The sequence below is a fragment of the Centropristis striata genome, chromosome 2, assembly GCF_030273125.1.
Source record: "Centropristis striata isolate RG_2023a ecotype Rhode Island chromosome 2, C.striata_1.0, whole genome shotgun sequence".
NCBI lineage: Eukaryota > Metazoa > Chordata > Actinopteri > Perciformes > Serranidae > Centropristis > Centropristis striata.
The window spans coordinates 32,436,821-32,452,880 of NC_081518.1; the positions used below are offsets into that span (position 1 = coordinate 32,436,821).

The following is a 16,060-nucleotide window of genomic DNA, read 5'->3' on the forward strand; positions in this document are numbered from 1 at the left end:
AAACAAAAACAAAAAAAGCCAAGTCAGATACAGATGCAACTTCCTTCTTCATTGATAGGAACTTGTGAAAGATGTCCTTCCTTATATTGACACATTGTTTCTGCATTGTATATGGAATCAAGCAGAACATAATCAGGCTTTACACTGCCTTCCATTCTGAGAAACTCAGATGGACTTTTTTATTTTTATCTAAATTTTGGAGATCAAATACAAATAATCAGCAGTTTAATAGATAAAAGAATATAGTTGCAGCCCTAGATGATTATATGATTTACTATGTATAATTGCACGAAGGCATCATATGTTACATTTGCATAAAATTATACTAAAAGGATATTATATACAATTCATTGATCAAAGGAAATCATAATGACAAAGAATTGTAAGAGATGTTAGTTTATTATAGAATCTCATATGTACATGTGTAGTTTTACCTTGAGAATTTTTTTACTCATAGTAATAATAATAATAACTTAGATTTATATTGCACCTTTCAAGAAACCCATAGATGCTTTACATGGGACATGAGTGAAAGACAGAGTAAGCAGGCACTGATGACAGGGTTGAGAGGGTTAAAGGAGGCCAAAGGCCTTGGTGAACAGATGGTGCTTGAGGAGTTTATGGAAAATGTCCAGAGATGCAGCATTGTGGCATTGATAGAGTTCCAAAGGGTGGGGGCTGCGGCGATGAAGGCACAGGCTCCAAAAGTTTGGTTTACTGCGGGGCTGAAGAGATGACCTGCATCAGAGGACCGCAGCTTCCGGGATGGGGTATAGGGGTGGAGGAGATCAGTGCCAGAGATGATCTGCGTATTTTGATGCACAGAAGTCAACCTTTTATTGGTTTTATGTGCTGCTGTGCTGCTTTCATAGGAATGAATGTGGCTCCGACTCAAACGCTGTATCCAATTGACTACACATCCATGATCTTTACCCCTAGCCTGGATATTCTGGAGGACTCGCATGCTAATGCCAACAAGGTGTCATGTTTTATAGAGTCTTGCTGTCATCTGCCAAAGACCAATGTGATCAAAAATTAAACAGACCATACTGAATTTGCCAAGACTTTGCAACTGCGTACAACTACTTTTTGTATGCAAAACATCCATATAGTTTGTACATTAAAACAATCAGGTAACATTTCTGTCATAAACAGACACAAATTTTTCTTCTACAAATGGTTTAACAAAACAGCTGCAGTCCGCTGTCTTATATCCATATCTCATATGTCACATTCAACTCAGGTCACGTAGAAATGTATTGCCTAAATTTTGTGTACAAGTTACAGGAACACAGTCTGAAATCATGTCTAGCCATCCAGTTTATGTATGTCTCTATGTCTCTGTATTAGTAGGACTAAAGTGTGGAGGGGCGGGGGCTTGGAGGGATTTGTAGGTCAGGAGGAGGAGTTTGTAGTCGATGCTGACTTATCATAAGGATCCCTGCCACAGAGTCAAGGAATGAGGGCCAGAGTCTGGAAATATTTTTGGGCTAGAAGAAAGGTGTTTTTGTGACAGATTTGAAGTGGGATTGGAAGGAGAGGGTGGAGTCAAGACAGACACCTAGATTGCGGACCTCAGATGATGGGGAGATGGAGCAGCTGTCCACAGTGAGAAGGAGATCTCCAACCTTCTGGGGAAGTGCCTTGGGGGCCACAACCAGGAGCTCTGTCTTATTGTTGTTGAGTTTTAGGAGGTTTGATGTCATCCAGGTTTTTGATGTGGTGCAGGCAGTTGACTAGTGACTGGGTGGAGGCTGAGAGAAAACGATGCTAATGTAGAGTTGGGTGTCGTCGGCATAAGAATATAAATTTAGACCATGTTGCCAGATAATCTGACCAAGGGGAGCATGTAGATGATGAAAAGAAGGGGGGCAAGCACAGAGCCTTGTTGCACGCCTCTGTTGACTGGGGATGGGGTAGAGATTGAGCCTCTGATGGTTTCCTGATGAAGAGGTATGATTGCAACCAGGAGAGAGCTGTGCTGGTAAGGCCTAGGTGTTCAGATAGACAGTTGAGGAGGATGTGTCAAAAGCTGCACAGAGGTCGAGGAGGAGGAGGATCCTGATGTGACCGGAGTCGGCTGCAATGAGGAAGTCGTTGTATGTTACAATGGCTGTTGTGTATGTAGTGAGTTATATACAAATAATCAGTGTTGGGGATAACTCAGATCACTTTTTGTTGTAACGAAAAAATGTAACGTGTTAACTGTTCTTATCAAGGAAGTAGTTAGTTGTTACTATGTTAGGGCCATTTTCGTTCGAATCCCCTGCTGTTCAGCTTGTGACTGCTTCCTTCAGACAGCCATCCAGCTGCATGCACTGCCTGCACTGTCTCTGGGGAGCCGCACTTCCACTTCAGTAAGCCTCGCCTCCAACACAACTAATGCCCAACACTTATTACATGTACTATTATCAGTAAAGGCGCCTGCGGAATAGCTAAACATTTGACACACTGAGCAGGAGAGAGAGAAGCTATTGATATCTGCTAAGTAGCTAACAGAACGGAGGAGAGAGATATAAGTGCGAAAGCAAAACTAGCCCGCAATAAAGCGGGCAATCATATAATTAATAACTAACTTTAACAGAGCAGCAAGCAGACACTACAAGTACATAGAAACACCAGGAGTGACACAATACACTCACCATTAGCACCAAACGTGGTCAACCATATACTTCGTTTTGATTTAGTCTTGTTTTCAATCACATGTGCACTTTACATTGAGGCAGATACAAAACAGTTTTGTATGTTGTGGTCATGGTTGGTATGATTGATAGATAAATAAATACATTAAATTGAAGATGTTATGCTTTCCATGTCTTCTTTTGATAATAGTTGGTCATGTGGGTATTTTTACAATAGAAACACACCACATGGCATATTTAAAACACATTTAAATAGGTAACTCTGTTCTATTTCAGCACTATTATTAGTTAGTTTCAATAAAGAGTAACTTAGTAAAGTAACTAGTTACTATTTTGGGGTAAGTAAGTAGTTAGTCTTAAAAGAAACTTTCCCCAACACAGCAAATAATATAATATAAACTATGAAGTTACTTACAATGCTCATTTGATAATGTGATTGTGAATTGTATTGCTTCAAACGGCATTTTATGTCAAAAATGTGGGTGTGGACATTGCTATCAGGAAGCATATATGTGTAAAAAGATTTTCTTGCTTAATTAAACAGAAGAGGAAACTTCCACAGTAAACAACTTGTTGCAACATGTGAAGCTGCTAATCTGTCATATGCAAATGAGCTCTGCTTCCACCTGGTGGTCTCACATGAAAACACACTGCCTCACGGCTGCTACGGAATGGAAAACAAGTGATAATCACCTTTCTGGGTTTTTTTTTTTAGCACTGACTTACACTTTTCAAACTATTTAACAAGTGTTAACAGTGGGTAATCCATATTTCTGTCATACTCAGCAGGAAAAGTATGAAAAGCCATAACAAGGACCTTGACAGCTCTACATGCCATCGTATTCCCCCTCAGTCTCTGTCATGAAGACAGCAACAAACCATCTATACACTATTTCCTGTAATAGGAGAAGCTACTTATCAGGAAGGAAAGTTATTGGAGGAGATGGATTGTCATAACTGTGAGGCCTTTGATTGGAAGAATGCAGCGGAGGAGGAAGATTGCCCAGAGATTAAACCTGAACTCCTGAGAAATTTTCTGCTACTGCTGAATCTCCTGCGTAGCCACTGGGGTGTCTACACCTGAAACATGCAACAACAGAGCCGGCTGAGGCTGAGGCCGTGGCTGGAGGAGCAGATTCAGTCTGGGAGGTATCCAGGAGTCAGCTGGCTGGACCAGGTAGATGCCTCCAACACATGCATACACACCTGGGTACTAAAAGTTATGCTGTTGTTGAACTAACTAAGGATAGCAGACAGAGAATAACAAATTATGAAATACTCTTGTATTTTACAGTCTGCACGAATCTTCCAAATCCCATGGAAACATGCTGCTCGCCACGGATGGAGTATTGACAGAGATGCTACACTCTTCAGGAGTTGGGCCATGCACACTGGTAGGAGCCCCACGCTAATACACTTGTTACATCACAATGACTATTGATTATAATCTTTTGATTTGACTGCTCATATTTTATGAATTAATTAATTTTTTGCCTTTGTGTTACGTTCTTACATTGATGCTCGAATACTGATGCTTTGAGAAAAATGAATAAGTAGGAAAAGCATAGCAGCTCAAACTTATTTTATACTTTATATATTATACCAAGCTTGTATTTTTGATCTCAAGTAACAGAATGGACTGCTTGGGTCCACAACCACAGCATTATTGCACCATTTATACAAGAAATGCAGCACACAGGAAATATTATCATAAGGAAATAACATAAGTAGACATATATAATGAATATAAAAGACAGAGAATGCTATAATTAATATAAAATAAGACTAAAATAAAACACACTAAATAATGGTAAAAAAATAAGATGAAAATAAAGTACATAGAATGCATAACATAAGATGTATAAAACACATTGAATAATAATAATACTAGTACTAATACTACTACTTATGATAATAATAATAATAATAATAATAATAATAATAATAATAATAATAATAATAATAATAATATAATAATAATAATAAAGTTTGGAATTATGATACATCAGTGCACATATTTGCAACAGCAGTAGTTAAGATTTTAATTTTAAGTAAGGTAAGTACTTTACTAGGAGTGCACTTTTAAACAATTGGCAATTATGTCTTGTAGATTCTAAATAAACACAACAGAATGTATCCACAGATTCGGACAGGTCTTAATTACATGTCAAAATATTTCACAATGTGAAATGTATTAAACTGAGTTCTACTGTAAAGAGTTTACACATGTAAAACAGTACCCTTTTAACCCACTTTTCCTTTGTTCTGGTCTGGTGGTTAAGATGATCCATGTGTTCACAACATCAGTTCGGGTCTGGGATCTGTCATTAAGGATAATATGCCCCAAACTGTATTGGTTTTTACTAGATAATGCTCAGTAGTGTGTTTAAAAATAAATAAATTACATAGTTAAAAATAAAAAATTCTAAATGTCAGATTTGATCGTTTTCCCTGCAGACCTGTTTTGTGAGCAGACGCATTTCCACTGAAGAGAAACTAGAGTTGTAGCCCATTGTTCAGTCCACGCCTTTCTAGATTTACCACATTCATATCATAATCCAAGTTTCTAAGTGATAAGAACTGCACAGGAATGTTAAATATAAACTAAATCCAAAGGAAATTCAAACATAAAACAAACAAACATACATGACTGATCAGTTATTTTGGTTTTCAAATAAGCCCCTAATGCCTCTACTGTCACTGCAAAATTATACAACAAAATCGAGTGTGTCTGTTAAGCGTATATACATGGCTGAACATTAAGATGGATTTTTTAAATAATCAATATGTTGCATTTAGTCTGTATGTATGGTCAGAGTTCAGTTCACTAGGATATTATTGCACGTGACCTGATAGACATTGGAAAGACGTGTACTGAGTTATTTAACTGAGTTAAATTCTTTGATGGCACTTGGGTAAAAACTTTTTCAGAAGTCTTGATAAACCTGTGGGTCCGTCCAGAGGCCAGCACAATGAAAAGAGCCTTGATGATGTGTGTTGCTCGACTTCGACATCAGGTTCTGTATATTTCCTCAAGTAAAGTGACTCATCCTCATTGTGTATCAGTCCTACCAAAGTGGTGTCATCTACATCTGCACTCTATGATTGTATTTGTGCTGTGGGTAGGTGAACAGTGGTGGGTATAGAGCGCCACAGGAATGAGTCCTTAAACCCGGACGTAAGTTAGCATTTTAGCGTCTAAGCCAGGTGTGTAGGCCTCTATGGTAGGCCTACATAACTGGTGGGCAGGTACGCATGCATGATCAAAATAAATTATGCGCGGCCGCACCAACATACTTTTCGGGCATCAAAATCAACAATGTATTGATTGATTTTAGTTCTCCTCCCACTGTTGCGAGCGAAGGGAATCTGCGTGTAGTGAAACAGGAACACAGGCAGAGTGGCAGCGTTGATCAGTTAACGAAGGAGTTCAAAACACATATACAGCGGGATATTTGTGTGATTTAAACAGGTGTATATACGAAAAACGGTTCACTAAAAGAGACGCGACGAGTAAAAAAAAAAAATGCGGGGGTCTCCGTGTTAACTCTGTTAAAAAAAATCTTTACCATGCCATGTTGGTATCGGTTTTTTTTTCCAGAGCAACCTCACCTATATGTCCTGAAAATTATTTTTTTTAACTTTGACTTACTTGATAAAAATTTTGAGCCTAAAAGAAACAAAGGAAAACATAAAATCTGATCTTGAAAATTACATTTCAATACACATAATTTTAAATGTTGCAAAAATGAATTCAGGTTGCAAATATTACATATAACAGGTAAAATGAGGATAATATCTAGTTCTATATTTTTATACTAAATATATTTGACATTATCTCTTTTACTTGGCCGAACATAATTTAAAAATATATGGAGTTTCAAGCCAGAACTTTAGAGGGCAGCTGATGGCAAGGCTCGACGTTGCCTCATTTTTATGTCTTCACGCCATGAAGATGTAATGTGCGGGTGCTTTCATGGACTCTCGAGGGTTAAAGGAGATGCATTGTGGACAATAAAACTGAAGAAGAATTGATACGTTTAAAGCAAGCAGGGAACCATTTGGCAGCCTCCTCTGTGTATGACTTGTTCAACATAAAGACTAGCAATCCATACTCCAATATTCAGAAAGTCCTTATTTTGTCCCGTACACTGCCCTTGAGCAGTGCTGCATGTGAGAGAGGATTTTCTCAATATAATAAAAAGCAAGTACAGATGCCTGCCTGTCAGACTCTCACCTCCCATCTCTGATGCACATCCACACACACACACACAACAGAGACATTTGACCCAAAGTCAGCTGTTGACTTATGGATGCAAACAACTAATCGCAGGCTCAACCAGGGAGAAAGAACTAGGCCTACATCATCTACCATGTTTGAAAGAGAGGAAGCTAGTGACGACAGCTTGCAGGATAACTGTGGCACGCAAATTGTGAGCACCAAGCAACATCTTCAGGTGTTCCTTTGAGAATTACACCAAAAAAGCAATGTGCACCCCAGGTCTTACCCCTCAAACTCAATGAGAATTTTGAATAGATTTTTGGTTAGATGCCTGAAATAAGGTGTGTGGTTATTTCTAGCAGTTTACACAAGCTGATGAGATGTTCACATTTTGTTGTACGACATAAAATACGTTAGCACTTATGAATTTTGGAGTTTTTACGTGTCCTTAAAAAAGCTGTTGCTAACATGTGGCTAAATGAGATTACAGTGGTTGTCAGGGATATTAAACGTTGCCGGACAGAGATAGAAACTCTCTTACTAGTCCGCCTTACAGCCTCTAGTCGTGTTTTTCAGTGCTCTTGCAAACTCTTATAGATTGTAAATTATGTTAATAAACAATTTATTAGGCTACGGTTTCACTAGCTTGTCAAAACCGCTGGTTAGATTGCTGGAGAATGTCTGAAGCATAACGTTAGTGACGTAGAAGTCATGTGACCGTGGAGTAGTTTGCTATAGCATAATGTTACCATTTCACTTCTGTCTGCTGCATACATGCTTCAAACATAATAAAAGAGGTGTTCATTTGTGAATATTATCCTGCTGAACAAAATGCGTATGGGGAGTAATGGGGCCTCAGCCTGAAAGTCTGTTGTTGGCCCGTTAATAAGTCCATGATCCATCTCCATGTGTGCTGATAGACACTAAGGTACTTAAACAAAACATGTAAAACTCACAATCAGTTACAAATATTTATAGTAAACCTTCCAGTTAATTTATTTGGCATTGCATAGGAATCAATTTTTCCCCCCAAGTAATCAGATTACACATTGCCTACTTACAGTGATCATACAAAATGTAATATTTTGTTTTTTCTCTTTTCGTCCACAGAATAGGACAAATATATTATTATTATTATTATTATTATTATTGATAATAATAATAATAATAATAATAATAATAATAACCTTTATTTATAGAACACGTTACAAAGTGCTTTACAAAGACAAGTTAAAAACAGACGGAAAACAACAGATAAAAGTCATGTTAGAAAATGACATAATTCTGAGCTATTAAAAGACAGTCCAAGGGAAGTTAAAATTCAGGTAAAATCAGGAAAGGCTCTCCGATAAAAGTATGTTTTAAGAAGAGACTTAAAAGAGATCACTGACTCAGCTGACCTGATTTCCTCATACACCTTATTCTTATTTGTATAATAATTTGATCATCTTCTTGTGTAACTTGCTTTGGTTTTATAATCTCATGACCAGATGTTTTGCTGGATCTGTTATCTCATTCTAGTAACAAGATGAGTAAAGTCCAGGTACACAAATACCATGTCATACTCTAGTCCTGGGAAAGTCACGCTCAGTGATTGCAGCTGCTCATCACATCATGGGAAAGCTCCAGTCCAGTTGCTGAGAATGTACAAGGTGATCGTGTTGCTGTCAAAGTACAACAACACTGCTCCAAACAGGACGTAGAAAAAATATACTCATCTGTTTAAAATATAAAGAACAAAAAACAAAACACTATTGTTATAAAACAATGTTCTAAAAATCCAGCTCAATATTAAGAAATTAAAATAAGAAAACCCATAACTGATCCATCAATATAGCCGAAAGAGATTGACTCAAAGCATATGTGTAATATAGCTGCAGCTACCTGTGCTCCTTTTCTGCTTGTTAGCCCTTGTCTGCTGCAAATGATCCATAGTGGATCTCTTTAGGCTCCAGTGACTTGGGTTGGTAATTATATTCAGAGGACTGGCTGGGATCCAAATCACATTGTGGTGCTGAATGTGAGAACTCAACACACTTGATGAAGTCAAACACTTGATGATAGATGATAGAAGCACAGTTTGAGTGTCAGATATCTACCATGGAGATGGCAAAGGAAATGTTAGCACATAACAGGGTCATAACTGATTTATGGGTAAATGCCAGGTTTAAATATACTGGACATTTTCTGTAAAATGCCATGAATGTCTTGTTTATGCTGCCCCCTAGTGATTAAATGTGTCACCCTTGCTGCAATAATGCCCAGGTTTACTCAAGGACACTGTGACTAGGGTTGCAAAGGGGTGGTAAATTTCCAGAAACTTTCCATGGGAGGTTAAGATGGGGACTTTTTGGAAATGTATGGGAATTAACTGGAAATTGGGGGTAATTTAAACAAACTATTTCATATCCAAACATAAACATTTTGTTTTGTCAAAAGCAGACATCCGTGCAAAATAATACAATTAAAAACATGACATTTCAAAAGATTTTTTTGTAAGTAGAACTTTATCAGGTTTTAATTATTTCATTGAACACTCAATTCCTTTAGTTAATAACAAAAACATAAATTTAAGTTCATGTTAAGTTAAATATTAATAATATTGATATATATTTTAGTCAAGATTATGCTAAAAATATATTTTCCCCAACTATATTTAAGTTCCCTGTTAAGGGCAAGCTAAATTATAACCCATCATCTATGTGTTGTTTCACCTTTGACTGATAAATTCTGCTACAAAATTAAGGAAGAAAACACATTACATGATGTTGACTTATAGACATGGTCTGTTCCCTTGTTATTGGTCTCCAAACTGATCATGGCTCCATCCAGCAGCTGCATAAAGCTCAATTGCATTATTGATACATGACCAAACAATTTGGGTCTAACCTATTGACACTGATCAAACTGTAGTTATAGCTAGATCAGTTTATTAATGGCTCTGATTATAACTGACTTGAGTCACCGATATGGCCTGTCAGAGTCAGGTCTTTAACCCTTAATAGGGCTCATTGAAATACTTGCAAATTCCAAATTTCAACCCTAGAGAATACTGGAGGATATTACATACTGCTAGAATGTGTAAAAAAACATACGAAAATAATATTTTGAGAAAAAAGTTTACGAGATTAAAGTGGCAAATCTATGAGAAAAAATGCGTAGATTTATGAGATTTAAAGTGTTGAATCTGGGGGGGAAAAACTGCTTTTCCCCCACTTTTTTCTTGGAAATCCGCAACTTTTTTCGCGCAGATTTGCCACTTTAAATCTCTTATATCTGCAACTTTTTTTTCTTGTAGATTTGCCACTTTTATCTAGCAAATTTGAAACTTTTTTCTCAAAATATTACCTGAAGTTACCAAATATAGTTCTTTGCCTGATAAAGGGTTAACTATGACCTCATGATGATGAAGCTAGAAAGGCTGTAACGCCAAAGCTCCCAATCAATTTTTTACACTTTCACATGGATTATTTCTTCGTATCATTAATGGTTTTTATCGCCAGATGAAAGTCAAACGCCTCATTATCCAAACAAAGTACCGGTATAAAGGTCTTGATTTAAGACAGCATAGCAAATGTGTTGGTTAGTGCCACCTTGTGATAATAATACAAAACATTATTTAGCCAATAATATCATGAATATCATTATCATTGACAGTTAAATGGTTGCTCAGATTTTGATAACAAATATGCTCTATTAAAATCAAGAATACTACAGACTTGGCACCAATGTGAGTTCAGTGACATAATGACCCTTCCTTTGTTTGTAGCTTCCTTGGGTGCAAAGTGCACTTCTGACCACAGCCAGCACTAATGGTGCGTGTGGTCAGAGGTGAAAACACACTTTAACCTGCAGTAAGTTAATAATTAATATTACTATTTGTGGCCAAAGGGTATTCAGAATTTATACTTTAGAATTTCAGGGTTGAACTAAGGTTTACTTTTTAAGCCAGGCTGATTGGTCAACTGGCACAATGCTGGTCATTAGGTAGGCTTTATTAACTAATATTGAAGCCCCAAAAGCATTTATGTATCAAAAATCAAGTATGTTTTGTTTTTTTTAACTTGTATGCTTATTTATTACTAAACTGAACAAATTTCAATATAGCAAATCTAAGTCATAGGCAAAAGGGGGGTTGAATGGAGCCCATCTTGAAAACAACACACACACACACACACACACACACACACAAAGGCCCCAGTGCTTACCTGTACACTTGTTCCCTTCAGGACGGTACCATCCAGGCAAAGACAAACCAGATCCTAAGACATGGAAGGCAAATTTCCGCTGTGCATTGAATTCTCTGCCTGACATCTGTGAGCTGCGGGAGCACAGCAGGAAGAGAGGCAGCAATGCCTACAGAGTGTACAGGATGCTGCCCAGCACACACACACACAGACGCAGGAGAGGTGAGACACACCTCGAACATACAAACACATTCTGACATATTCCCAGAGAGACCTCGTGTCACAGTACTGTTCTGTCCTCTTCTTTCTCAGGGTTGCGGTTGTTCAGCAGGCCCAGAGAAAAACAGGGCAGTTTAGGTGATGATACACACACCACACAGGCTTGGCAGCCCACAAGATCCATTTCAGACTCACCACAGAAGGTGGAGACCCCTGTAGAAGACACATTTGGCAACACGCAAATACAAGGTGTGGTGCTTAATGTCAACGTATTGTGACTGTTTGTTTTTTAAGACTCTGTTGCCTGGTAACACCAGTTGTGTTATTGTTCAGGGATGTGGGAGGTCAAACCAGAGGAGCAGGAGCAGACTGAAGCTGTGTTTAAGGTATCAGACCTTTTATGTACTGACTGAAGATTGTGTGACTTATCCTGTCATAGAGACTCTCTCACTGGCAGAGTCACTGGCTGACTAAACAGTGAATAAACTTTTGGTCATCGAATCTCAGAAAATGTCCCAGTGTTCAACTTCCAAGGGGCTGTCTTCAAATGCCTTGTTTTGTCAGACATAGTTAAATATGATATATAACAGAGAAAATCAGGAAAACACCTCATTTGATAAGCTGAAAACAGCACTTCTGCCATTTCTGAATGAAAAATGACTATAATCAATTATCAAAATAGATGACAATAATATTTTGGCATACAACTAATTGATTGCTTGACAAATGGTTGCAGCTCTTGACTAAACTGCATCCTATTTCATTTGACCCCCATAGAGCAGGCATGTCCAAACTATTCCATAAAGGGCCATGTTGCTGCTGGTTTTCCTTCCAACCAAGGAGAAGCACAACAGGCACGAGTCATTTAATCAACTGATCTCAGTGTTCAAACAGCTGATCGGTCGAATCAGGTCTGCTCTCGATTGGTTGGAACAAAAAACTGCAGCCCCATGGTCCTTTATGGAATAGTTTGGACATGCCTGCCATAGAGCCACTTTACACTTGGAACACGTTTCCACTTGGTTTTAAAATGCTTCTTTGGCGATCGGACCACAAGTGGTCAGTGCTAAATACAAGTGTAAACAGGGTCCAGGGCGCATTGTGTTTGGATTACTCAAACCACTTGCCGAGGTGGTCTAAGACGCATTTGGCCACATATATTTTGTAGTTTACATGCAGATGCTTCCTGATTTGTCACCAACAAGGATATACGTCATCACTGCAGCCGTGTGGTGGTCGTTTTGATGACAGGGCGCCAATGGTCCTAAATATAGAGAGGAGCACTGATGTACGTGGTTTGGGTGCAAGTGAAACCAGATGTCTAATCTTGATTTCAGCAGAAGATTCACTCCAAAGAAAACTTGACAACTCAAGTTGTTGTTTTTATCAAACATAATAAATGTGTGCGGGGCAATTTCACCTTCTAGCAGAAGTTGCGTAGGTAATGTGGAATCTGAACACAAGTGGTCAGCTGGACAGCCTTGAAGACGCATGATACACTGTAAAAAAAGATAAACAATAACTACTCAATAAAATTGAGGCAACAGATTGCACGCAATATTATTAATTAAATCTAACTACGTTACAAGTTGAATTAATAACAACTTAACAGGAAGTGCCTGTCAATTAAAAATGGACAAATTCTATTGTGTTGGATTCATTAAAAATTCTCTTGATTTAGAATTACATACGCATAAAGATTATATTTAATGTGATCAAAATACGTAGATTCTATCTCAAACATTTTTATATTAAAGTTACTAAAACAACTGCCTCAAAATCAAGGACACATTTATATTAAATACATTTTATCAAATATATCAAGTAAAATGAAATGACTACAAAATCATTTATTACAGTGTAGACACAGGTGTAAACGGAGTGTCTCATCTGCCACTTGTGAGCCAATCACCCAAGACACACTTTAAAAAACATTTAAAAGTGTAAACAGGGTCTTAGAGATCAGTTGCTTATTTCTTGGATGCAGTTTGGGTGGTGTAGGTGGTGCTGTAGATGCCTGTCTGACTCACTGTTGGTGTTCTGTCTCCCATAGTTGATGGACCATTTAAGCAGCACAGATGTGTGGAACCAGACCGAGCAGAGAGGGTGGAGAACACACACACTGTGGGACCACTGGCACTGTACGACAGTTTGTGCGTCTGTGTGTATTAAGACTGCCCTTGACTTCTAAAGTCTTCTGACTCTCACTGACTGACAGATTTATAAACAATATTTAATTAATAGAGTAAATTAAAAAGAAACATGTAGATTGCATCAGTAGCTGGTTATTAGTGAGCATTCACAGTTGAATGTAGGCCTGCTAAAAAGATTCAGTGCTGATTCAGCCTCTGAACCCCAAGCCGTTTCAGGGTGTTTTTGCATTATTAATTGTCACTTACTGTGGCCTTGTTTTTCACTGCAATATATAAAATATAAAAATCCTACACCTCTATGGAATCAGCACAATCATGGCTAGTGTGGGCAACGGAAAAATGTCTTTTGTGCAGTAGATCACAGTTATAATGACATACATCATTTAAAAAAAAAGGAAAAACGCAAGTTGATCTTCTCTCATAGTTTTTTTTTTGTTGGAATAAAATTAAATTTATATATACACTTTAAATAAACACTTTTACAAGTACCCACAAGTGTCACAAACATTGGAAAAGGAAAATTGTGTCTCCATATGCTATACATATTGAACTATTTACATTTTTACAACCTCTACTTACAGCCTCTCCTGTCCTCTCCTCTCTGCTCTGTGTAAACAGCCTGCAGTTCTGTCTGATTTTCAGTGATTTTGACCTTCCGTCTTAGCAAAATCAGTCATGGCTTCCTGGTTGCACTGAGGTTGTTAATGTTTTAACACGATCTGGTTAGTACACGTTTTTTAGCAAAGTTTTAACTGAGACATGTAGAATAAAGGGATTTTGCAAGAAAAATCACAAGTTGAAGCTTTGTTTTGGTTACTTTTTCTAATGAAAACTTTCATTACCTATGATCCATTCAAGGACTGTTGGAAGTCTAAATTTCAACAATACTGCAGGTTTTTTTTTTACAATTTCTTTCTACGATAAACTGTGTATTTTTGCCAATCTTTTTAACAAAACATATGTTTCAAGCCCGCCGATGGGATGTGGGATTCAAAGAGAAAAATTTATTGACATAGAAGCAAGCCACAGGTTGGATATGTATGCAAAATGTGTGTGATTAATTGCATGCTACAGCAATGCTTATAATGCATGTGTGTTGATTTGTGCTCCTCAGGTGCTGGTGATGAGAACATGTACTCTCTGCACACAGACAACTACAGTGATCTGCTTGGTCCAAACTACATCAAGGAGCTCTCCGATTGGTCCACACATCAGCAAACACTGATGCCGTAGCTGTGTTTGTGTTAACCACGTTTGAATATAAACTGTTATTTCTTCACATTTTCTTGCTAACCTTCAGCTGATTTCCTCCTGCTGTCTGTGCGCTGAGCTGACCACTGAAAAAGGGAAACAAGAGAGGGGGAGCGGATGGAGAATATTGCTCTGTCAGTCAGTCGAGCGGTCATCCTCTCTGCTGAGCATGCTGAGATGAAGATCCTGTTCCAAGCCAAGCTTCACCTCTGTCATCATCACTCGGGTTCACTATGGTTCAATGCCTCAAACTCACTGACATGACACCAAGCTCACACCACAGCTCACAGAGTAAACAGATCTCATTTCGCTGCTGTGCAGGATCACTTATTGCTCTATTATTTCTCTGAGTTTTACTGGATGTTTAGCCAACATACAGAACCTGAAGTGCAAAAATTCCACAGTAAACCGATTTAAGTTGCAAAGCATGTTTTGTCCTATACTGTATATGCATTTGACTTCTATACCTTTATGCTTTAAGTTTGACTAGTGTTAAGACTTCTCAAAGAGTTTCTGAATGTTGTATTATTTCATTATAGAGGCAGTGTATGGTCCAATTTATTTTATGTAATATTGTAAAACCTTTTAGTGTTTTTGTATTTTTAAACTAATTTTGCATTTACAAAACGTAAAAGCAATGAAAGCACATGACCTCGTCAGGAGTCCTTACACCATGTGCGTATGTATGAAGTGAAGGCTGTGTGTGTGTATCAATTCAACAAAATATAACCACCACTGTCTTCATTTCACTGTTGTCAATTCTCCACTGAACTGATGAATAAAAATGACCTGACCTGTAACGTGCCTTTATTGTTTATTGGCTTGTAAAGAATTGCAACATTTTAACAGAGCAGAACACTCAAATATCCTTCACTGTAGATAAATATGTTGTCAGACTCCTGTAGAAACACATGCATTGTCCTAAATAAACACAGTAAAAAGTATAACACACACTTTTAAGTTCAATGATCTTAATCAGTCTTAATTAGACGCTGCTGTTTACCTTTCTCACTTCTGGGTCAAAAGTGAGAAAGCTAAACAGCAATTAGAATTTTTAAATATAATAATAATAATATAGCATATCATATATATATATATATATATATATATATATATATACATACATATATGTGTATATATATATATGTATATATATACATACATATATGTATATACATATATATACATATATATATACACATATATATACACACACACATATACATATATATATATATACACACATATACATATATATATATACACATATACATATATATATACACACATATACATATATATACACACATATACATATATATATACACACATATACATATACATATATATATATATATATATATATACATATACATATATATATAT

At 37.2% G+C, this 16,060-nt stretch overlaps 1 protein-coding gene across 1 annotated transcript; it reads left to right on the forward strand.

The window, feature by feature from the left end:
* Positions 1–3,729: 3,729 nt before the first annotated feature.
* On the forward strand, positions 3,730–15,359 carry irf1a (interferon regulatory factor 1a). Its single transcript, XM_059355841.1, has 7 exons — positions 3,730–3,819; positions 3,937–4,036; positions 11,094–11,273; positions 11,364–11,519; positions 11,604–11,656; positions 13,324–13,411; positions 14,538–15,359. The coding sequence occupies exons 1-7, from the start codon at positions 3,730–3,732 to the stop codon at positions 14,654–14,656; spliced, it is 786 nt and encodes a 261-aa protein (XP_059211824.1). The 3' UTR covers positions 14,657–15,359.
* The last annotated feature ends 701 nt before the right edge of the window (positions 15,360–16,060 follow it).